Below are 26,424 nucleotides of genomic sequence, written 5' to 3' on the forward strand. Positions count from 1 at the left end.
GGTTGGAAGGGACCAGAGGAGGTCATCTAGTCCAACCCCCTGCTCAAAAGCAGGACCAATCCCCAATTAAATCATCCCAGCCAGGGCTTTGTCAAGCCTCACCTTAAAAAAACTTCTAAGGAAGGAGATTCCACCACCTCCCTAGGCAACGCATTCCAGTGTTTCACCACCCTCCTAGTGAAAAAGTTTTTCCTAATATCCAACCTAAACCTCCCTCACTGCAACTTGAGACCATTACTCCTTGTTCTGTCCTCTTCCACCACTGAGAATAGTCTAGAACCATCCTCTCTGGAACCACCTCTCAGGTAGTTGAAAGCAGCTATCAAATCCCCCCTCATTCTTCTCTTCTGCAGACTAAACAATCCCAGTTCCCTCAGCCTCTCCTCATAAGTCATGTGTTCCAGACCCCTAATCATTTTTGTTGCCCTTCGCTGGACTCTCTCCAATTTATCCACATCCTTCTTGAAGTGTGGGGCCCAAAATTGGACACAGTACTCCAGGTGAGGCCTCACCAATGTTGAATAGAGGGGGACGATCACGTCCCTCGATCTGCTCGCTATGCCCCTACTTATACATCCCAAAATGCCATTGGCCTTCTTGGCAACAAGGGCACACTGCTGACTCATATCCAGCTTCTTGTCCACTGTCACCCCTAGGTCCTTTTCCGCAGAACTGCTGCCTAGCCATTCGGTCCCTAGTCTGTAGCTGTGCATTGGGTTCTTCCGTCCTAAGTGCAGGACCCTGCACTTATCCTTATTGAACCTCATCAGATTTCTTTTGGCCCAATCCTCCAATTTGTCTAGGTCCCTCTGTATCCTATCCCTGCCCTCCAGCGTATCTACCACTCCTCCCGGTTTAGTATCATCCGCAAATTTACTGAGAGTGCAATCCACACCATCCTCCAGATCATTTATGAAGATATTGAACAAAACTGGCCCCAGGACCGACCCCTGGGGCACTCCACTTGACACCGGCTGCCAACTAGACATGGAGCCATTGATCACTACCCGTTGAGCCTGACAATCTAGCCAACTTTCTACCCACCTTATAGTGCATTCATCCAGCCCATACTTCTTTAACTTGCTGACAAGAATACTGTGAGAGACCGTGTCAAAAGCTTTGCTAAAGTCAAGAAACAATACATCCACTGCTTTCCCTTCATCCACAGAACCAGTAACCTCATCATAGAAGGCGATTAGATTAGTGAGGCATGACCTTCCCTTGGTGAATCCATGCTGACTGTTTCTGATCACTCTCCTGTCATGTAAGTGCTTCAGGATTGATTCTTTGAGGACCTGCTCCATGATTTTTCCAGGGACTGAAGTAAGGCTGACTGGCCTGTAGTTCCCAGGATCCTCCTTCTTCCCTTTCTTAAAGATTGGCACTACGTTAGCCTTTTTCCAATCATCCGGGACTTCCCCCGTTTGCCACGAGTTTTCAAAGATAATGGCCAATGGCTCTGCAATCACAGCCGCCAGTTCCTTTAGCACTCTCGGATGCAACTCGTCTGGCCCCATGGACTTGTGCACGTCCAGCTTTTCTAAATAGTCCCTAAACACCTCTTTCTCCACAGAGGGCTGGCCATCTATTCCCCATGTTGTGATGCCCAGCGCAGCAGTCTGGGAGCTGACCTTGTTCGTGAAGACAGAGGCAAAAAAAGCATTGAGTACATTAGCTTTTTCCACATCCTCTGTCACTAGGTTGCCTCCCTCATTCATTAAGGGGCCCACACTTTCCTTGGCTTTCTTCTTGTTGCCAACATACTTGAAGAAACCCTTCTTGTTACTCTTAACATCTCTCGCTAGCTGCAGCTCCAGGTGCAATTTGGCCCTCCTGATTTCATTCCTACATGCCCGAGCAATATTTTTATACTCTTCCCTGGTCATATGTCCAACCTTCCACTTCTTGTAAGCTTCTTTTTTATGTTTAAGATCCACTAGGATTTCACCGTTAAGCCAAGCTGGTCGCCTGCCATATTTACTATTCTTTCGACACATCGGGATGGTTTGTCCCTGTAACTTCAACAGGGATTCCTTGAAATACAGCCAGCTCTCCTGGACTCCTTTCCTCTTCATGTTAGTCCCCCAGGGGATCCTGGCCATCCGTTCCCTGAGGGTGTCGAAGTCTGCTTTCCTGAAGTCCAGGGTCCGTATCCTGCTGCTTACCTTTCTTCCCTGTGTCAGGATCCTGAACTCAACCAACTCATGGTCACTGCCTCCCAGATTCCCATCTACTTTTGCTTCCCCTACTAATTCTTCCTGGTTTGTGAGCAGCAGGTCAAGAAAAGCTCCCCCCCTAGTTGGCTCCTCTAGCACTAGTTAGACAAACACCTGTCTAGTCTAGTTAGACAAACACCTGTCAGGAATAACATAAGAACGGCCATTACTGGGTCAGACCAAAGGTCCATCCAGCCCAGTATCCTGTCTACCGACAATGGCCAATGCCAGGTGCCCCAGAGGGAGTGAACCTAACAGGTAATTATCTAGTGATCTCTCTCCTGCCATCCATCTCCACCCTCTGAGAAACAGAGGCTAGGGACACCATGGTCTAGATAATACTTAGTCCTGCCATGAGTTCAGGGAACTGGACTAGATGACCTCTCAAGGTGCCTTCCATTCTAGGATTCTAGGATTCAAAACCTGTTTTTTTTAGCTTAAGTAAACTCTCTACAGAAAAACAGAAAGCAAATAAGGGTTATTAAAAAAAAATGAGAGCCATATTTGCTACTTCACATTTCAACTGTTTTCATTGTTTTTCCTTCTTTTTTGTATCTTTAATTTTTAAAAGTTTAATAAAAATAATGGAGGTTGTTGCCATGGGACAAGGCAGGCCAATGTCTATGTACTTAAAACAGTGAAACATGTTTAACTATTTTGTATTGCATTAAGGGTCACATTAATACCTTTAACTCTCTGGGCCCATTTATTCCATCAGAATTTATACCACACACCAAATGATGTTGTGACCCTAAGAGCCCATTGGCATAGGTAGACTCTCATCAGACCCAACCAACTTACTACACCAAACACTCTTGTCATGGTATTTATCCAAATATATTGTATAAGGAACCATATGAAAGCTAATGACATGCTGGTTATTAATATCATTGCAAAATGCATGGTTTAACATTTTATGTGAAGTTATGAATTCTCTCTCTGTGATATTACTAGAACTTGTTTAAGACCAAACAGCCTAGCCCAGGTAAAGGTCTGTCCTAGAAAAAGGAATGTGGGTTTACCTGAATTTACATATTAGCAGTAAACAATGCCACCAAGCTAAACCAATGGTGGTTATCTTGATCCTGAATTCAAGATACAGATAATTAACATGACTCCTTCACCCCAAAGTGGTATAGGAGGCCTTCCTGACTTGTAGGAAAAAGATAATCCTTTGGGGATATAAGGAACAGAAAAAGACTCCATCTGTATACTTCACTTGAGGAAGTAACTGAACCAAGTGATTTGATGTCTGTGTTGAATCCTGACTAGCAAAAGCTGGAAAGGAGACTGAGGGTGAGAGAAACCATCTTGAAAAAAGATTGTATCTTGTTAGATCAAATTTTAGCCTGTTAGATGAGTGTTTTCACTTTATTTGCTTGTAACCATTTCTACTTTTATCCCTTTTACTTGGGTATAACTTAATCCATGTTCTTTTGTTAATAAACTTGTTTTGCTTTCATTATAAATCATCAGTGCTGTGCAAGTTCAGTAAAGTGTGTGATTTTAGAAAGCTGGCCGGTTGGAGTATTTTACTGTCTCTATATGGGTAGCCAACTTAACACTTTCTCTGTGAGGGTTCAGTGTGAATGACTGGTCCCTGCAGTAGGACACGTTTGGGACGAATCTGGGGCTGGAAGCATACTGAGGTCAGCCTGCGAGGAATAATCAGGTTGGGGAAAGCCAGGGTGGGACTTGTGGGCTGCTGGGGTCAGAGCTCTGGACCAAAGCCACACAGCCACAAGACACCCAAGGTTACAAGGCAGATGGAAATCAACCCCCTTACTGGCCTGGGTGAACCCAAAAACATCACAGCCGTGAAGAAAAAAAATCTTTAATTGCCTATGCACCAGTGCAAGGGAAACAGAAAAGAGAAATTGGAAGTGTTCCTTTCTGAGCATAAATTCAGCTTAGTATTACTGGAACTTAGTGAGAAGACTCATATGACTGGAATGCTAAAATCAATGGTTATGGACTATTTAGGAAGGACTGAGTAGGTAAAAGGGGGTGGGGAAGAGACACACTGTCAAAAACTGCATTATCTGTTTCCGAATAACTGACAACTTGGAATCAAATGATCATGAACATGGAGGAGAGCATAGCTGTGATACATACATGGATACACCCCTCCTCTGTTCCTAAAGAATGGACTAATGTTGTAACAGACAAAGCACAACACGTAGTACTAGTTGGTGTCTGCCCCAGACTAGCAAATCACACAAGTCAACAGAATGACAGGCTACTTAGGCACCTATCTCTAATGGGAGGGGGGAAGAAAGGTGCATTATCAAGGGAGACTTCAATCTAAGAAACAATCACTAGAGGGTCTCATGCTATCAGATTTTTACTGACATTCCTAAATTTCCAAAACAATTGGCATTATGAAAACAATGTTTTGAGATTTCCATAATTTTGGTCTTCAGGCTTTTTTCCGCCAAAACTATTTCCCAAATTCAGCCTGAATTCACAAATAGTTTTGGTGATCTATGCATTTTTTGGCAAATTTACTATTTACTGATTTTTCCCACCCAGCTCTAGCTATAAATTAACGCTGTTGCCTGAACAGTCTTCTTTAGGAACAGAGGGGGCGTGACCTAGACCCTAGATCAATTCACATTGGATGTTAATTGTTAATAAGTAGCATTTATGTTGAAATATATAATACAAATATGAGATCAGTTAGACAGCTTTTCAAACATGTCTCTCTATCAATTATATATGTATATATATATATATAATTGTCTGAATATTTATATAAATATGAATATGAATATTTATATAAAATAATATGAATATTTGTGAGGTTAAGTGAAAAGACAGCAAATTTAAGTCCTGATATCCAGAAACAAAATGACTAAGACCCAAAAGATCCAAAGACTGTGAAACACATTAAACTGGACTGTGTGTGCAGTCAGTAGTAAAGGGAAAATATGTTAAATGTCAAGTCCAAGCAATCAGAAAGACTGGGATTTGCTTTGTGCCTGCTCTTCACAGCTCAGCTACTTCTTTGCAGTACGATAGAGAACACATCAATGTCAGCACTGATAACCCTCTCAGTGACCTTCTCCCATTTACTGCCTGATAAACACTGTCGTGGCCCCAGGTGTGGCATGAGAGAAACATGCCACACATCTATAATTATATACATGCTTACAATTACCTCAAAATACTCAGACATCAATGTCATGAATGGCAGAAAGAAAACCGTCGCCAACATATTCAACTATGTGAGTCCCCATTAGCGTCCATTTCAAAAAGCTGTCAACTAACAAGACAAGTCTTCCTGACAGTTTGGCCAAAAGACAGTAATGCCTTTTTGGTGCCAAAAACAACAGAACAAAACCTGAACTGCTCACAATTCTTAAGAGCAAAATAGTGTTTTTTTCTGTTTTTGGTGGAGAACATTAATGTGGAGTAAATAGCTGTTTTTTCTATTTTTGTGCATGTGTGTATTTTAATATATATATTTTTAAGCTGTATTTTTGTCATACTAGAAGATGAAGGTCTAATCTGGGGGAAAATACAAACAAAAAGCCATCTGCCTAAGTAGACCCTTATTGCCATGGGGAGTCTGTCTCTGATTAAAATTAGTAGGATTCTGAGTGGCTATAACATTCAGCCTGCGTGGATCCCTTTGCAGGATCAGGGCCTGTTTAATTACAGGTGGCAATTTTGTGCTTCCCAACTGTTTTAGTAGGGAAGTGACCTGAAGGAATAAAACATATTACATTAAAGACCTCAACCTGGACATGATCAATATACCCAATAAAAAAATGGCACATTCTTTAGAAGAAAAGAGTCCCTTGTTCTTAGCAAGGGTGACTGATTTACTTTTGCAGAATTTATCTGAGATCTTTGTGAATTAAGGATTACTACAGATATTCACCTGTCTCTACTCCTCTTTTCAATGCAGAAGTTATTTCAGTTATGGACAACTTTTGGAACTTGAAAACCTATTGTACACAAGGTTCAGAATAGCCTAAGATAATTAAAATTCAGCTTAAGTTCTCAGTTATCAAGCATTTCATATGATCTTGGCTTTGCTGTAACACATAGGCTCAGAAAATCTGGAATAACATGCCTTCACTGCAGTCTCAACATTTCAGGGTAAATAGGGTAAAATATGTTTTAAAGTTGGTATTGTACAAAATGTACATTTTATGAGACATAGTTTCAAACTACAAGTATCATATTTTAATACAGTCACATATACTTTATTTACAGACATATGTGGCCCAAATATATTTGTCTTTTCTCAATATTTATTTACTGCTTACTAACCCAAAATGTCAACTGACTTCAATGATTAGCTCAAAGGGAGTATTACATGAGTAAAAACTGATTAATGATTTCAGGAATTAACTCTGTTGCATATTTGTTTGTGTATTTTAGAAAATATTTATATTATTATTGTATTTACAAGTGATATCTGAGGAAGCAAAATTATAAAACGAAAAACTTGAATTTTTAATGCTCACAAATATAATTAAAATAAAGAGATCAATGATTAAATCATGCTATTTTGTTTATATGTTGTGTTTGTTAATTATGAATCAGGATAATCCATCCAAATTGCAATCATTTTTATTCTTTCATTGTTCTAATACACATTAGAAATATTACACAAAAAATAGTTGATTGGGGTTTCTGGCTGTTGTAAGAAGTAATTATGCTATTTATTTTACCAGAGTTTGGGGAAAACAAACATGCATATGAAATAACAGTTTAAATGTGTGATATCTGTCTTTTTGGATTAACTTTTGTACATTTTTACTGCCTCATACTAGCTTTCTGAAGCAAGGTTCACACCTACAGTACTTTTGAAATAAAAAGAAACAATGCCACACAGTGGATTTCTTCAATATTTACAGTTGCCTTTTGACCAGAATAAAAATATTCAATGTCCCTGCCTATTTATTTAATTCTATAGAGAGTTCCTTTAGTTGAGATATAAAGTTTAATGGAGGCTTTGTAAGAAATATAAATTACCATTTTAACCTTAAAGAACAAATTAATGCTGCAAGGCCTCTTTTATTTTGCTGTGGATTAACTTGTCAGCATGCCATTTGGTGAAAATGCTTTATAAATCCAGTTTAATTTTAAGACATATTTGGTCAGGGATCTATGGCTGAGGCTACCATTTTGGTACAGAAATGTTTAGTAAATTTCAGAGCATAGATTCAGAAAAAAACACACACAATATAAGTCATGTGGGGGGAGGGAGCATGAAGTTGGAAATTGAGCCCATCCCACTCTTATAACACAATGGCAGGTTCTGTCCCAGGCATTGTGACCTGACACACATAGTCACAGCACCACTCAGGTTTGGCCCATCTGCCCCTCCATCTCCATCTATGGAGGCGTGGATGTGTCACACGTGAGTGTCACTGCAACTGACAAATGCCAGGTCTGTAACTCCTGGAGTGGGGAAGCTGGGCTCAGTGCTGTGGGACAGGAGCTGGTGCTGAAGGGGAGGGGTGCAGATTGGGCTCATCACGGACTTTATTCAGATTCACAATTGCCATGAACATCATGACCTCTATGCCAAAATCATAGCCTTAATTATGGCATATATCCATTGAGACAAGTCTTTATTTAAGACATACTGTATGCTGTATATATCACAAATTCAATGTTAATTCATAAAGCACTTAGGCTAAGTATAATTATTATTTATTTGCATTACAGTAGCACCCAGAGGCTCCAATCAGGCATGTGGCCTCATTGAGCCATTTACTGTACAGAAGTTCAATAAAAGACAATCCCTTAGAAACTCAATAAGGTAAGATGTAACATGTGGAGTAGCACACAATGTAAGGGGTTGGGGAGAGGAAGACTAGGGTAACAATAGTAAGAACACACAATTTTGAGGGCTAGCTACATGCACAGAGGTTTCAGGTTTAAAAAAAGTGAAAATGCACCACTCTTACAAATGTCTAGTTTCTGACACTGTAGAATTTCACACATGATGTAAAATTTTGAAAATGACAGACACACATATTTTACTGACATAACAGTCCTAGTCCAGAGTGCTGGGAAAACTGGAGATATCTTTACTCCATATCTTTCAGCAGGAAAAAAAATCTTAATGAGTAGGGCCCTCGATCCCTTTACTTGCTAGTTATACATTGCTAGGGTGATCTATACTTTCTCTTTTTGACGGGCTAATGAATGAAGTATATAATGAAATCTAGAGCCTTGACTGCTCCCTCTATATGTCCCTGCTTCTTTGGAATTTTCTTGGGAGACAATGTGAGTGCCACCTCCATGTCACTAAGTCCTCGCTCCCTGAGATCCTGTGAAGCTCCTCTGACTGAATGCGATCTGATATCCACATTATTTTAGGACACAACCAGGATGGGGTAGTCCTCATTCGGGCCCTCTGATTTCTGTAAATTTGTGTAGGAGTTAATGCTGGCTGAAGCAGTATTAGCTCAAACTTGGTCCTTCCATAACTACAGCTCCAGAGACGTGGAGGTATTGTGATGTGATGTGGAGAGAAGCGTCTCTGTAGGCTACTCTAGGAACCTGTGCATTTGGGAAGCTGCAAGTCTTCTTTAGGAGTACTCAAAGCCCTTCCCCTGGAGACAAAGTTGTGCCAAACTGCAAGGTCAGCCTTGTTGAGTTCCAGGGTCTCTTCTCGCCTTTCTGAGCATGTCTCCATGAAAGGGCGTGATTTGGTTACTCATAGGGCCACGGATACACACTCCTGGTGGTGTTCCATTTCTAGTATCCAGCATTCCCTGATGCCCTTCCCATTGACGTTTTAAAATATGAAGTTTATTTGTTTGCTTTGTTGGCCCTTTCTTTAAATGTTTCATGCCTAGGAGAAAAGCCTGGCCCTAATATTTATTTGAAAACAGGTAAGTACACAAAAAAAAAAACCCCAAAAGAAATATATTAAAGAAAGTAATAAATATAAACAATATGAAAATGTAGTTTCAAATGTTTTGAACTTAGAGAATGGAATGGAATGGAATAAAGTTTTATAATTACAGAGATTGATTTTTTTTCCTCTTCCCCAAGATTTTAAACTTATGGCCAAACTAAGGGATCCATTCTCCTCTTGATGCATATACGTAATTCCCAATAACATTAATGGGAGTTATGTATATGCATCAGGGGAACAGATGCTTAAGGCTCCATACCATAAGGGATTTACTCAGTCATGAGGTTGAATGTCATGGTTTATTGTCTGAAAAATAAAATTAAAACAATACCCTGCAGATGTCTTTAAAATTCGGTGATGAATCAGGGTAAGTGCGCTGATTTTATTCATACTCAAAAGCAGGACAAAGACAGGACAAAGCAGCAGGTTATAAAAGGACTCTCAGGGCCACACAGGGGAAAGGGATAGACAGCAGAGGCCACAGAAGGTGAGCTGAGAAAAGAAGGCTCTACGTTTCAGAGCACAAGCCATCCACTGGAACAGAAGAACTTTGCATGGTCCAAAAAACTCTGACCCCAGTCCAAAGAATTCCCTGGAGTGCTGAGGAAACTGAGTCAGGGAAATGCATTTAGTTTTTTTTTTAATAGATTTGTATATTTCTTGTGCTATTACAGAGCAATGTTGCGTTCAAGTCCTGTTGACAGTCTGTGTTTGTTATATGCTACACCTACCATGTAGCCCCTTTAAGAGGCAAACCAGAAGGCTCACCCCTTTAGCTGGAGTTGTGCGATATGGGGGTATCTTTGAAGATACTGCGGGTCCTGGGGTTATCATCAGTGGAACTGGGAGTAGAGGGCCCATGTCCCTTAGAGCCTTGTTATTAGTGGGTCATTAGGGAACACAGAATGTGGGAAGCAACTTACCCACATGAACAGAGCAGAGCACAGGGTTTAATAAAATTCTACTTGTTCAACTTAACATGCATTCAGCTTCACTCTTTGCTAAGAAACACTAGGGGCCTAAGGCAGGTGGGCTGTGTTTCCATAAAGGGATAACAGATTGAGAGTCAATGCCCAGGAAATGTGCCAAACAGGCCAAGGGAGGAAACAGGCTGTAGCCTACTGAGACCCAGGAAAGCTTAAAGCATAAATGGGGGTTCAGTGTCTGGATCCCCTAACAGCAATCTGGAGAGCTTCCAGCAGTGGGAGCCTGACCAGATCGGTGAAACTGCACAGCTCAAAATCCATGGCTTCTTTTTCCTATCAGAGGAAATCTGGGAAGAAATAACAGAGGAAATGACAATTCAGGAAGAATGGGGCTGAAGATCCCTGTTCAAAATACTGGACTCCTTTATTTCAAAGTGGGTACCACCAAGCTGGAGATGTCAGGAGGGGGAAGGATGTTTGTGAAGGGAAGGTGAGGAGAAGAATCGTACAAACCTCAGGTAGCTGAATGGCCAAAAGCCTGAGCAGTCAGCAGCAAGCACTAGCCCATATGTGCACCCCCTTACTGTTTATAGTACCAGTAAAGTGTGCTTGGCTCTGCTTCCTTCTTGGGTGGCTCCTTCAAATAAGGGCAGAAATGTTCCCCTTATTAAGATGGGAAGATAACCTATGTGTAAGTTTTACTTATTTTGTGCTTTCTGTATGGCTGTATAATACATGTTATAATAAAGAATGCTTAAGGTTAGAAAAAAGAACTGTTCTATGTAAAAATGGCAATTTCTTATTGTGCAGACCTGCTTGCTTTCTGTATTCACAGTCACACTTTCTTTCTATACTCCTGCTGGTTCTGCAGAGACAATACAGTCTTAGGAGAAAGAAAATTATTCTTTATGACTGTATGTCAACAGAATAGTTAACTAAGCTTCAGTTGCAAAATCTCTACCTTGAGTTGTACAGAGGTGTACATCTGAAAAAATACCAAAAGTTAAATCCTGACCCCACTACAGTCAATGGGAGTTATGCCATTGTGATTTCAATGGAGCCAGGATTTCAGCCTCTCATTACTGCTATAATACACGTCAGATGCATCAGTTATTGGTGACTATCTATGAGCCAAACTGAGCACAGCTTGACTTTCAGATCACAGAGTTTTGTAGCACTGGCAAATAGGGGGACAAACAAAAACATACAATTCCCCACCACCACCAAAACATTTTTGACTTGTAACTGAGCACAACTGAGCTGGAGTCACTGGCAGACTATAAAACTGAACCTCACAATGCCGTTTTCACAGTCTTTTTTGAAAGTAAATTTGCATTTTATAAGCTTTTAGGCTACATTATACTTAAAAGTGTACAGCCTGTGTGTATTGTATCTTGGAGGCACAGAACCCCAAAAGGTGACATTCATTAAGGTGTTGATCTTTGTGTCTCCTAAGCAAAGAAGTGAAGGAGACCTGCATAGCTTATATCACTTAGTAATACCCTAGACTCATTCACTCTGATTCTTCTCTCATTTACACTGGGGTATCTCCACTGAATTCAATGGAATGACTTGTTATTTACAATGGCGGATAGAATTAGTTCTATTTGAGAGATGGTCTCTCTGTAAACACAACCTCCCATGACAGCTATCCCAATAGTACAATGAAACTGTCAATTGCAGAGGAGGCTATACAAAAACTAAGACAAAGACAGAAGCAAAGAAATCACTACTAATACTGCCGCATTCAGGGGTAAATGAAAAAAAAAAGAATCAACCTCCTTGCCCAAGCTTTCCCTCAATATTACCCTCACTCACACTTCATATTAAAACAAAAACAAAATAATCCTCATGCTGTTTCTTGCCAGTGCATTCTTAACACTATGTGGTTAAAAAACTGTGGGTGATACATTTCTCACTGATTTTTGAGGATGAATTAACTTATTCCTAGGTAACTGAAGGGGAGCTGATGTCCTTGCTAATAGTTGGTGCCCCCAGTGACAAGTGTCCACTGTGGACTGCCATATTTGCATTTACCTATGGAGAAATCGGAAGGCATTGGGCCTGAGCCTTGACGTTCATAGTATGGGAGCAATTTCTCACATGGAAATGGGGTACCCGAAGTCTGGACTCTTAGACATTGCATAAGGAATAGGTTAAGGGGGTATCTGAGCAGAGTGGGCCTAATCCTATTATTATGCTTATGTAGGGTGTCAAGGTTCCTTCCCCACTCTGAACTCTACGGTACAGATGTGGGGACCTGCATGAAAGACCCCCAATGCTTATTCTTACCAGCTTAGGTTAAAAACTTCCCCAAGGTACAAACTTTGCCTTGTCCTTGAACCGTATGCTGCCACCACCAAGCGTTTTAAACAAAGAACAGGGAAAGAGCCCACTTGGAGATGTCTTCCCCCAAAATATCCCCCCAAGCCCTACGCCCCCTTTCCTGGGGAAGGCTTGATAAGAATCCTCACCAATTTGTACAGGTGAACACAGACCCAAACCCGTGGATCTTAAGAACAATGAAAAATCAATCAGGTTCTTAAAAGAAGAGTTTTAATTAAAGAAAAGGTAAAAGAATCACCTACGTAAAATCAGGATGGTAAATACCTTACAGGGTAATCAGACTCAAAACAGAGAATCCCTCTAGGCAAAACCTTAAGTTACAAAAAGTCACAAAAACAGGAATATACATTCCATCCAGCACAGCTTATTTTACCAGCCATTAAACAAAAGGAAATCTAACGCATTTCTACCTAGATTACTTACTTACTTAACAAGAGTTGTAAGGCTGCATTCCTGATCTGTTCCCAGCAAAAGCATCACACAGACAGACAGACCCTTTGTTCCCCCCGTCCAGATTTGAAAGTATCTTGTCCCCTCATTGGTCATTTTGGGTCAGGTGCCAGAGAGGTTACCGTACCTTCCCTTTATATTTATGAGGTTGCCTCCCCTTAGGTATTTGGTTGTGCTCCTTGTTGCCAATGTAGGAACCAGCCTGGCTCAATATCAGCAGAGTATTTGTTCAGGTAGCTACCTAAGTTCTTTGGTTAAAAGTTAATAAAGTTGTAGTCTTTGCTTTACCATATTTGCATGTCTGAATCTCTCACTTCCCATGTTTGGGTTAATTTAACACTAACTACATAATAATATACAATAGTGTTGAGAAGAGGCTCTTATTCTGCCAGACCTCTGCTTTCTGAGAACATTTTGAACCTCTGGTTTACAGCTTCTGTAGTATATATCATTGAAGCAGCAGATAACTCTTCATAGATCTAGAATTTAAATGCACTGGGAAGACTTTTTGGACTCAATGGAAATTTAGATATTATTTAATGCACGGATTATTGACACAATACACTGTAATGGCTACTTCTCAGCTATTGCATTCTATCATGCACCATATACAAGCTAGCCCAAAGCCAACATAATTAAAACCATCATAAAGTTTTTATTGAGGGGAAAAAATAACATTAACAGATGTCTTTAAAAGTGTAGGCAGTGTTTGTTTATAAGTGTCCATAGGAGTGTCTGAAAATGCTAACTTATTTTTGCACTTTTATATTTTAAATGTTGCAGAATTGATTTTTTTTCTACATTTTAAGTAACCCAGGAAACAATAAATAATATTAATAATAAATCTCCCCAAATGCTTTACAGCTGACCTCTAAGATCAGAAAAGGCTTCAAAGGTACAGATATATGGAAATAACTAAAATAATATTCTCTTTAGCAGGAACCACATTGCTAGCATAATATATGCAAACAAGATCCAATCAAAGTAAAAAATAGATACTAAGAACATAACACAACATTCACAATAGCTGACAGACCTCTCAGAGGTCAATCAAAGTTACATAACATACTTACTCAAGCAATATCACTAAAACATAACATTTATAATACCTAAAAGATTGCTGGGCACCTCACAGAACAAAGACACAGTCGCTGTCTGAAAAAGCTTGTAATCTAAGTTTAAGATAATTGATGGTGACAAACAGTAGGGAAACCATTATAGAAAAACCCTAAAGATTTTTGGCCTTGATCCCGCAAAGCAATTAAGCACATGAATAATTCCATTAATGTCACAGGAATTACTCAAGTGCTTAAAGCTATGCACATGATATGTGCTTTGTTGAAATGGGGGCATAGTAGTGAACATTATTCTAAATCCAACAGAATTTAACAGAGAATAGCATCCATTCCCAAAACATTTTTGGATCATCCTATAGTGTTGGCCTAGAGGATCAGGAATAGGAGCACATTCCACTCTTGTGAGAAATGTAAAAAGGAAACATCAAGCCTATTGGTTAAGGGAGGGGTGGGGTGTGATTTAATGAAACAAGATTAAATGAGTATAGAAAGACAAATTTATGTAGGATCTTGAGGTGAGTACAAAAAGTTAAAATTTGATGAGATACAGAAAGGAAGCCAATGGAAAGATTTGAAAAGGAATTTTATGTCATAGTCACATCATGCATCTAGGAAGACAAAATAATCACTGTGTACTAAAGTTAAGAAAGCAAGTCTTATCCAAGACAGGAAGAAATACTAATCCAACCATGCTGCCAAAAGCAAAGCATCATGAAGAGGACCCATCCCAAGATACTATGGTAGCTAATTTATTCCTTCATTAGGGATGGGGGACAAGAATGCAGGCTAATCAACTGACATAAAAGAGCAAATTCTGTTGTATAACTTTCACCAGAAAAATCAGTAATAGGACAAAGTCCTCTTTTATCCACAATCAGGATGATCTCAAAATGAAACCCTAAGTAAGATAGCACAATGCACTAATATAATCATCATAAAAATACAACTGTTTCTTGTCCCATCTGGAAACAACAACAAATAGCATAGTTAGAAATGACATATTCAATTCTGACACCATCTTTGGGCTATGTAAAGATTGAAAAAGACTCAGTAGTAGTAATTATTGTTTTTGTATTTCTCCAACAACTAATATAATGCCCTGTAAAAAAGCTTATTATCTTACCATCTATTTCATTGTGTAATGTAAGCCCCTTTTATCATTTCACTTTTTTTGTAATGATACTGAACCAGATGCCAACAACAAGGAATGAAAAATTTCTACATGTGTAAAGAAAATAAAAGTCAAAATATTTTAATAACATCTTCCTTTTGTATCAGTCAACAGTGTTAAAAGTAAGCCAGAAGGCTCAGAATAACCTTAAGCATAACAGATAAGAGCATTCTTCAGCTATAATTCAGCTATGTATATTAGCAATTATATTGACTTCTGGCATAAATTAAAACACATATCTTAACATCTACAGATGTTTTCAAAATATATCAAAGTAGCAGATTTTCAAAACACATCCTACTATAAATGGACGTTTTGATATCATTTTGCACCATCATTAGAGTAGTCATTTTCAAATAAATTGCAACAAACTTGCATACAAATGGTAGTAGTAAGTAGGGGAATTGAACCAGAGTGTGAGGCTGCCCTATGGTTTGTGTCTGGTTCAGAATATTTATCATCAGCTGGAAATCTGGCCTCTAAAATTTTGTGCATAAGTTTATGTTCTAGATAATCGTTTATCTCAATTTTAAAGGATATTTATTAAAGCTTATCCATGTATTTACTTGTTTGCAACTGCTTATTAAAGAAGATGAATATCAACATTAAGGTTTTTAGTGCATAAATGCATGTACTATAAAACTGAATTTCATAGAAAATTCTTATTTTTCTTTTGCAAGACAATGGAGTACCAGCATAACCAAACACTAAAGATGATTTGCAAATTTGATCTTTGTTAACCCATTTATCAGACTATTACCTCATCCCCACATTCATTTTTTTAAATAGTCTTCTTTGCAATGCTTACCTCCAGTTAAAAGAAATAATAAACAAACATAATGCATTGACTTTACCACCATTTTATAGAAATTATTTTAAGTTTTAAAGAGGAAAAAGATACAAAATTAATGCATATATGACCTGAACAAAGAGTATGTGCAGTTGTCCATTGGAATTTTATAAAATATCAAACCTGTTTAAAAAGGTACATAACTAAATAGCCCACAAAGTATATAAGATGGAAACACAGCTATCTCAAGAGTTAGATGTGCTGTGTTTGACAATGTCCATTCTGGCTTCTATTGCCCATATCACCAATGCATCTTAAATGAGAACTATAATAGTGTTTGTAGCCATCAGTGCACAACAATATTTATCATAACTGCAGCTATTTCACTCCAATGAGTTAGCAGGATTTTCAGGATGGGGGCCATGAAGAAAAATATGCACATATGAATGGGGGGAAAGCATTTAGGGTTATCCATCTGCTTTTCCATAATCTTGTTAAGTATAAATGTAGTGCTTAAAAAAAGTGTAAAATGTGATCTGAGTTTCCAGAACTATTAATCTGAAACACCATATGACTATACTGATAGACAACATGCTGAAAGTTTTCTTGTAGATTTTTTATGTATTTCTACTTTATGAAAAATTATTTTGTGAAGGCTGAACTTCTACTGGTTTTAAACTTGATTGTTTTTTTAAAGATATAATTCAATAGGTATCAGTTTACATCTGCAGCATCCAAGATCAAATTTGGTAATTAGATTTAAAAAAAAAAAAGAATGAGTCAAGCAACAGACGGTCTTACTTTTGTACTCCAGGTGAAAACCAGCTGCTGCCACACTAATATCCGAGTGAAAGTGCAGGTAAAGTTGATTGGAGGTGCTGTTCAACAATGCTGGCACCGTAGTACCTGTAACAAACAAGACAGTTTCACCTGTGGTATGTAGTACGTTGCAATATGGTAACTTTTTAAAAGAAATTCCTACTGTTTTACAGAAACATAAACACTAGCCTATTCTCTCCTCATTATGTGTCATATCATACCCTGGATTTTTAAAAAGCTCCAGGTAAAGTCTGATGACATGATAGGACAGTAGGGAGTTATGCAAGTGCAGCCAGAGCTAAATCCCACTATATTTACTCACATGCATAATCCCATTGACTTCAAACGCATTATCCACATAAGTAAGGTAAAGGATTTAGCTCTGAAATGAAGCTCCAATGTCATCAGTTCTTTCTTGTCTGTACATAAGTTCAGAATGGAAGCGGAGAGTCTGGGGGGAAGGAGACACCCATCCCATCATTCTGAGACACTAATTTTCTCTGTTTCTGTTCTCTTTAACTCCCACTTCACACAGTAATGCTGCTGCACACTTCTATCCCCAAAAGAGATAGAATGTTATCACAATGGCCTGTGAACATCAATGGTGATTGTGCAAAATGATTATTTTCTCTTTTTATGAGATCAGAAAGAGATATTTTTGTTTTACCTTTGAATTTTCATTCTAAGATCCTCCATGTCAGACAGTGTTCATAGTGTGGTGTTCCCTGTCTCCATGGCAACCGGGGGGTGAACCTGATCTTTGCTCAGAAAGAACTTTCCAGAATAGGGTGACCAGATGTCCCGATTTTATAGGGACAGTCCCAATATTTGGGGCTTTTTTTTATAAAGGCTCCTATTACCCCCCAACCTCTGTCCCGATTTTTCACACTTGCTGTCCACTCACCCTATTCCAGAAGGATAGCTTCCAAAGCTGAAAAAAACCCTAACCATATAAATGATTTAAAGTGCTATGTAACTCAAACCATTTGCAGCAGAGCCTGGACATAAGATTTAGGGATTTTCTGTTGGAACACCCTCTTCCCTTTAAAATTACTTAACAAATTAACAATAGCCAGAAAATGCTCTGGACATAATGCAATCCTCCGAGGAAGGGCCATACTGTCTTTCATAGAGGGTCTAGAATGAAAATTCACAGGTAAAATAGAATTTTCCCTCTCTCGGTCTTCTCCATGTTAGACCATTTTCATAGTAGGATGCAGAAAGTAGAAAGTCACCCTGAGAGTGGGCCAGACTATTCAATTTACTCATGAGGGATTGAAAAGGAACTTGCGGGTTACTGGGGCACCTTGTGCCATAACACCTTCTACCAAATGCTGGATCAGCAGGGCTGATGATGTCCATTCTATTCTCTTTGAAGAAGTATAGACAGAAGACTCTATAGTAGTCTTATAGACCTATTCATAATACTTGTGTGATCGCTCCACCCATAAAAACAGCTGGAGTACATGTTAATGAGAAAAGCTGTATATGAGGCTTTGAATGTGTCTGCTATATATACACTTTTATTCCGCTGTAGGATCTGTTCATATGTAACTCATGCATATTTACTTCCTTCGAATATTTGCATTCAACCAGAAATATAGTACTATCACTTCCTATTATATGCGGGAAATTGTGGTGAGTTTGGGGATGGAGGGCTGGTTAGTTCATAGAACGACCATATTTGATAAAACACGTAACTGAGGTTTCACTGAGATCATGCCAAGCTCCAAACCACACTTGGACAAGAACGTGGTGACAAGGAAAGATACTTTCAATGCAAAGAAGAGAATTACTAACTGAAGCTGAAAGGTGGTTTTATTAGGACTTGTAGTACACAAATAAAGATCATTACAGGAATCTGCATATTTCCAGAAGACTGATAATATTGGTGGTTCTCAGGTATCTGATATGTGATGTTGATGAGTGGTTCTGATGTGTTTGTGTCTTTCCAAAAAGTGTTTGCCTTCAGCCCACAGCCCAAAAACCACTAGAATGGCCTTTGCTTCAACTGTGTCACTTATCACACCAGCATCTAAATTTTTTCCAGTAATACAAAGACACCATTTCTATCGTGAATTTTCTCTGAGATGCCATTCTTAAATTGTAGTTCCTTCCTCTCAGCTGATAAGTTAGGCAAGACTGTGTATTGGTTCAGGATAGGTTCCTGTTGCACTCTGTGTGTGTGTGTGTTGGGAGTTTGACAGGTGGTTCTAGTTATATCTAAATCAAGTCCAAGAACCGAGACCTGAAGGTCATGAGAAGGTGATTATAATCATTGTGTCCTGTTTCTTCACAATCTTCTTTACCACTTTAACTCTCATTGGCTGAGGGGTGAGAGAGACATAAATGAGTACTTTTGGGCCCTTTCTAAGATAAAAGAACCACAGCCTTTGCTTTTCATTGTCTCTTCTTTGTGTAGTATCTCTTTTGGTTTTCCAGTTAGACTTAGATGCACAAAGGTTCATCAATAGTCTATTGACCTGTGATGCACCAAAAAGCTAGGTGATATAGACTACATTCCCTCACTTCTATGAGTGTCTTTCTGAACTAGCTGACCCTTATGCTCTTTCTTGGGGAAGAACTCTGAGGAACAGAGCAAGAGCTTCTGCCTAGTACATGAACAAGACACCCCTCCCAGACACCTGCCCCCTTTGTGGTATAAGGGAGACTCTGGCACACGTGTACCTGGAGCGCGCCGGGTTGCAGCTCCTATTCCGGCTCCTCCTAGATATTTTATTATGGTTTTAGTTGCACTTTTTCCCTCATCTGTTCACATATGCACTCCCTATCCATGGCCCCACAAAGTCACAGGACCTCCTTGTCAGCCTCCTCCTAGCCCTGGCCAAAATGGCCATCTACAAAACAAGGGAGAGGAGGTTGGCCGATGGGGTTTCTTGTGACTGTGGGGCCTATTTCTGTTCTTCAGTCTGTTCACACATACAGGCAGAGTTCCTTTGGGTGGTGTCTGCTGGCTCCCTGGACGCCTTTGAGGAGCAGTGAGTGTTGTCCCGGGTTCTCTGCTCGGTGTCCCCATCAGGTTCCCTTCGTTTAGCCCTGTGACCTCACTCCCGTTCCCGTTATCTCATTAGTTGTCCCCCACACTTATTTGGAATCCTGGACTTGTGGATCCTCCCATTAGGCTGGGGGGAGGTCCTTTAGTAGTGGGCGGGCAGAAGCCCGCTCACCTCCTGGATACCAACAGGACATGAACAAGACTACTGCTCTAAGCAGTGGTAACGGTAATCTGCCTTTTTAGCAGTTATATACACATAACATTTCTGAAGAATCATCTGCTGGAAATGAAGGAGCAAATTTGATGGTCCACAGCATGAGACAGGTTATACTTGATGTTTCCTTAGTGTGTCACATCCCCTTGACTCCTACAGGAATCAAGATATGTACCCCCTATACGGGGTACACTATCTGTATTGATTACAAACTTCTCTGGACTTGACTTGGTAGCAATTAAATAATATAAAGAATGAGTTCACCAAAGAGATGCTAGTACTGGATTTGGACCAAGATCTTTATACACTGATTTGCTCCAATTACTGGCTGAAAACAAAGCAAATTTGATGGCAGGTATTCACATGTGAGAACCAACAGCCAAGAAGCTGAGACAGATTTTATCTTAGAAATGGGGTGCTAATGTTTGGCAAGTCAGACACTATCTTTCATATTTCCTTTAAAATAAAGATTGTCTTGGGTGATAAACTTAGATGGCAGACTTTTGTTACCGCTGTACGTTGGCCCTTCCACTTATTCACTCAAAGTCATGGTGGTGGGAGAACTGTGTGTGTAAATAAAGCCACGGGTGCTGCATAACAGGAAGCCTCTCTGAGCTTTATTGGGGCAGTCAGCGGGCCCCAGGAAGAGGGGCAGGCAGAGGACCCTGTTACAGGAAGCACTCTTTATTGAAAATACTTCTTCTTGTAGCAGAAGCTAAAGTATCTCATAAGAATGGCCATACTGGGTCAGCTTAATGGTCCATCTAAGCCAGTATACTGCCTCTGACAATAGCCAGTGCCAGATGCTTCAGAGGGAATGAGTAGAACAGGGCAGTTATTGAATGGTTCATTCTCTGTCATCCAGTCCTAGCTTCTGGCAGATGGAGGTTTAGGGACACCTGGGGCAAGAGGTTGTGTCCCTGACCAGCTTGCCTAGTAACCATTAATGGACTCTAAGAACTTATCTAATTCTTTTTTTAACCCACTGATACTTTCGGCTTTCACAACTTTGCATGGCAATCAGTTCCACAGGTTGTGGTGTCTGAAGTATCTCCTTATGTTTGTTTAAGCCTGCTTTCTATAAATTTCATGGGGTGACCCCTAGTTCTTGTGGTATGTGATCAGGTAAATAACACTTCCCTATTGTTTTTCTCTGGCCTATTCAGGATTTTATAGACCTCTATCATACCCCTTGTAGGCATCTTGTTCCTAAAGAGATCAGTCCCCGTCTTTTTATTTTCTCCTCGTATGTAAGCTCTTCCATTTTTGTTGCCTTTCTCTGCACCTTTTCCAATTCTATTAAATCTTTTTTGAGAAGGAGCAACCAAAACTGCGTGCAGTATTCAAGGGGTGGATGAACCATGGATTTATATAGCGGCATTATGGTATTTTCTGTCTTATTGTCTATCCCTTTCCTAATGGCTCCTAACATTCTGTTAGATTTTTTGACTGCCACTGTACATTGAGCAGATGTTTTTAGAGAACTATTCACAATGACTCCAAGATCTCTTTCTTCCGTGATAACAGCTAATTTAAATCCCATTATTTTGAACGTTTAGTTAGGATTATGTTTTCCAATGTGCATTACTTTGCACTTATCAACATTGAATTTCATCTGCCATTTTGTCACCCAGTTTAATGAGATCACCTTATAACTCTTTGCAGTCTGCTTTAGATTGCTGGTTGTTTTGCATATGTGTGTTCCTGTGTGTGCATGCCCACAATGGGCTCTCAGCTGAGCACAGACCTGAACAATAAGATACTTCATCCAAGACTTTCAGAGTTGAGACCGTGTTTTGGTGGGAATATTCCTTCAGCTAGAATGATTATACCATTTACTAAGGAAGCCTCAGCAGGCTTAATCTTAGGGATATTAATGAAGACCTTTTAGTTTGTAGGTACAAGTAGGTCATTTGAGGGAATATTTACTCTGCCTTAATCCCTCTATCACAAACCAAGAGATGAAAAATTACACAGCTTTTCTTCAATTTTGCAAGGTTTCTTGTTGTTTCATTATTTATTTTCACAAACAGCTGTAAATAGAGCTGGTTGGGAATTTTTCAACAATGTTTTTTTTAATTGAAAAATGCTGATTTGTCAAAAATACAACTTCATGAGAATGGGTCAGTTTTGACAAATCTCTCAATTCAATTTTTGTTTTTGAAAAAAAGTAATTAAATTGTCAAGATGCCCTACATTTTCTAAACTAAACATTCTGATCCTCTGGTTTAAAAATTTTGATAATTAGAGTAAAAATAAATAATTTTAAAATGGTCAAAATCTAAAAAAATCCACTTCAATTGACTTCAACTTTTTTTAAAAAAAGATTTTCATTCATGAAATTTTTCAAGATTTCTACTTTTCGTTCCAATTCAGGATGGGATTTTTTAAAATTTTTTTCCAGGAAGGGAAAACAGTTTATTTCCCTAGCCCTACCTGTGAAGTGAAATCCCCATTTGTGCTTAATTCTGACAAGCTTAGTTGAGAGTCTAAGGGATTTTGCTCAAAGTCCCAGCTTGAGAGATTTCTCCTTCTTTTTAGTGGATCTAGGAGACCCTCTCATGCAAGATTTTGCCTTGTTCTGCTTCTTTAAGAGCTGGTGTGAGCAGTACTTTTGCCACCCGTCCATGGGCCATACCCCTATGAGAATGAAGTAGAGCTGTGTGAAGGGGAGCGCACATATCTAGGGAGATTGAAATGACAGTCTGTAGGCATGTATCCTGCAATTCTCCTGAAGGAAAAAGGGAGCTACTTCATAACTTTCAGTGGGATCCCTGGAGTCTGGATGGGGAGAAGTGGTAGGTTCAGCTCCCAGGATAGAGAATCTGAATCAGTTCACCTCATGCTTCCTGCTGCTGTGTCCAGGCTGAGTGGGGACCAAACATGCTGAATGCAGAGTGAGGGAGAACCACTGGAAACAAATGGTTCATTGGTATTAGAGAGGTTGCAAGAGACAGCATCTTTCATGGCACGTGAGGCCTTCCAGATAAAACAGTTTATGGGAAGGGATGATGTTTTGTAGCCTTCTCATTCATCCCAGCATGGACCTTGCCCACCTGTTGGCTGGGAGCAGGAATTTCTTTCTCTGTGTTGCTATGGGGATTGGGGATCTTGCCTTCCCTCAACATTCAGGAAGCTTTTTTTCCTGCTTGCCCTGCAAGCTGTGTGAATAGAGTCCCATGTGCAGGGGAGAAGCAGGGGCTTTGAAAAATCTTACCTTCAGTTCCATGCAACTGCTTGGGGCTTGTCTCAATGAAGGAAGCTCCATGTGGCCTGCTCAACTGCCTCAGCATAGACCTTGCCTACATGCCAGCTGGGATCTAGCTTCTCTGCAGCCTGCTCAGCATGGACTTCACCCACATCCTTGTTGGGACCTGGGTTCCTGAGGTATCCACTATTTCTCAGTGGGGAGGTGAGAAGAGAAGCTGTCCTTCCAACCACACACATTATTAAAAATATTTTGCAAATCCTGTGAGACCTCTGCTACAAAAAGAAAGTGGGAATCTGCCACTCATGCTTCTTGGGGGCAGAAAATTCTGGAGAATCCTTCTGAATTCTAAGGGGCAATCCAAAGCCCAGGCTCAGGGCAAAGGTCTGCCCCCAGTTACTATGGAGACAGGGAAGTCCCCACTATGAAGACTGTCTGACATGGAAAGGACTGAAAAAATTATTAGAAAACAGAGGCTATAGACTAGCTTACAATATTGTCGTAGTGCTACTCTGATTCAATGCAAATTTACCAGCTTGTCTAACTCCAACTAAACCCTTCAGTGTGAAAGGCAAGGCAATTCTTCAGGTATTAATAAAATAGAAAATTACAAGTAAAATTGGAAACATGCAAATCAAATTCCTAGGAATCAAACCAAATGCTAGATTCTGCCTCTTAGACAAAGCTCTCCCATTCATCTCCTGATGTGGAACAGCTCTTCACTGCCTGCTACCCAAGTCTGTGTAAAGCATATAATCTGAACAAGGGCTGTTTAGTGCACATAATTCCACTCTGTCCATTAGGTACATTGGCCCTTCTGCATACACCCTTTGCCAGACTACCCTTTCTCAATTACATTAATTGTGCATATTTGGTGTAGTAGTGTGATGTAGCCTCTCACAATTCAAGCTACTTGGTATCAGAAAAAATAGTTAAATAATTCATTCAGCAAATTTAGTCAACTATTGAGTTAGTTAAATATTGCAAATAAGTAATAATAATAAAATTCACTAAAACAGCAATATTCACTGAATAACATAATCAAAGAATATTATTTATCCAGCTGTAGTCATTAAGCAATAAAACTCCCTCCAATCAGAGAGCATGATTTTCCATTCGAGTAGAGTACTTTTACACTTTGGTTGAGACAATACCATTTCAGTAGAATTGATTAATCTATAACAAATAAGGTACTACTATCAAACACAGACACACAAACACACATATTTGTCTGAACTAACAATGACATTTGTTAAACTGGCAAAAGTCATTGCCTGTTTTACAAAAGATCTGCTTTGTCTAATCTCAAAACTTCCTTTTGTTCTGAACTTTCCAGCTGACAGTCTATTCTGTTTGCTTGCATTTGATCTCTGTATTAAAACAGCAAACATTTAAAAGCCAATTTAAGAGCCAATCACTTGAAAAAAAACAAGTGTAGTTTAACAAGTTCCATGTCCAGTTATAATGATGTCACCATCAAGTAATCTGAAAACACTTCTACTAATTAAAACAAAGAAACTCTCCTTCTTGCTTACATTAATTACAGAGCTTCTTTCACCCACAAAATTAAGTTCTGAGTTATCTATAGGTTTGCATATGATAAAGTTTTCTGTTAAATTCTCAAAATAGATTGTGTATTTTGCTGATTTTTTAAAGATAATAGAGTGCCAGTTTCACTTCTATGTGAGAAGTGAACCAAAAGAGTACCAAAACTCAATTAATATTAACTACAAACATAATATGTGGTTTCTCAATTCTAAATGCCTCAGGGAACCTATAGAGATATCGGGTAGTATAACCTGAGAATTTAGGTTTCAAAAGAACTAGTTTCCCCACTAGGGCATCAGCTTCCAGCACTCACTGGGAGCAGGGAGGTGAGTAGGCTCAACTGCTCTCTCTTTCTTTCTTCCCCAACTCACATTGGGGAACTGTTACGGGGATCCTTATGGCCTGCTCTTCCTCTCCCACATGGGGACTCATCCATACACACTAGTAATGACAGCAGCAGGTCTCCTTTGGCAGTGTCTTTATGAAAGTCCCTATTTTCTCCCTCACAGAAGCCTGTAGAAACAAGAACTGTAAGATGTACCTTCACAAAACTTCTTACAGTTTTGTTACCTTGCTACTGTCCTCTGCCTCTAAAACAACATCCCCAGACCAAGGAAATTTGTTCCTGTAGGTTAAGCAAAAACTGCTAATCCATGCATCAGAGGAGAGAAAGCTGAGATGACAAGTGGACCCTGACAGCTCTAGACGTTTTTGACTTCCAGACATAATAGATAGTCCAAGACAAAAGGAATAGAAAACAATATCAGGCCTACTCTCTATTTAGCTGTCCAGCTACAAAATCTCTTCCAATTCACTGAGTCGATTTGATTGGTTAAAGGCTTTCTGCATTCCAACTGGATATTTTAAACCTTAAACTTTCAGTCTATTCCTCCAAGAAATATAAAAACCAAGCAGTCAGCCTGAGATGCTTCATAACTGATTGGAGAATCTCACCTCAAACTTGATGAAAGTGATCTGGGTAGACTGGGAGGCAGGACATATAGAGACCTATAAACAACTGAACACAAGCCGGGGCGATCAGCAGCATCTTGGGTCAAGCCTTGTCAGATTTTTCAAATGACCTTCTGTTGCAGTAGACTTAGAGATAATGCATAGAGAAATTCTTGACTCCAATTCATGATGAAAGAGACTGTCAATGGTGCTGGGTCTTCCTGTCTAACAATGGAGCAGAATCAGAGGAAGTTGCTGCTTTACTCAGAGGCAAAGAGATTTAGCCGAGGCTCTTTCCACCTACAGATAATACAGGAGTGAGGCCTTGAGGAATCACTTGTTTTGTTGACTATGAGAAATGTCAAGGAGTATGTCTTGTGTTGCTTCCCTGTCAAATGAAGAGCCATTGGATTGAACCAATGATGCGTTCAGGACTCCCAAAGCAAGATAACTTCCTGACATATCTAGCCATTTGTATCTATCCCCTTCTGGGCAATTGTGTCAAATACATCCAACAATCCAAAATAATTCCCTCACATGCTGCAAGGAAATACATAAGATTGCTCTCAAAGGGAAAATTGAAAGGACAGGGGTCTATTGATGTTACTCAAATAAGACTCATATCATTCATAAAATGTAGTGTTTACCTAAAACAACAGTATCAAAAGAAATAGATTTGAAAGTATCCTGAAAGCACTGCTTCCTCTGAATATGTTGCTACTGATGATGATAAAAAGGAAGAGGAGAAGACTGGGAATATTGAGTTAATTGTAGGTTCCAAAAATCCCTGACAAGTGCCTCTGC

The 26,424-nt window shown here is 39.5% G+C and overlaps 1 protein-coding gene across 2 annotated transcripts in view; it reads right to left on the reverse strand.

Annotated features, from left to right (window-relative positions):
- Nucleotides 1–26,424, reverse strand: part of CSMD1 (CUB and Sushi multiple domains 1) — a 1,991,107-nt gene that overhangs the window by 258,882 nt on the left and 1,705,801 nt on the right. For both annotated transcript variants that reach the window (XM_048845330.2, XM_048845329.2), the window contains exon 37: nucleotides 16,666–16,770. In XM_048845330.2, coding sequence (XP_048701287.2) covers nucleotides 16,666–16,770 — 105 coding nt within the window. The remainder of the gene's footprint in view (nucleotides 1–16,665; nucleotides 16,771–26,424) is intronic.

Source organism: Caretta caretta, chromosome 3, assembly GCF_965140235.1.
Source record: "Caretta caretta isolate rCarCar2 chromosome 3, rCarCar1.hap1, whole genome shotgun sequence".
NCBI lineage: Eukaryota > Metazoa > Chordata > Testudines > Cheloniidae > Caretta > Caretta caretta.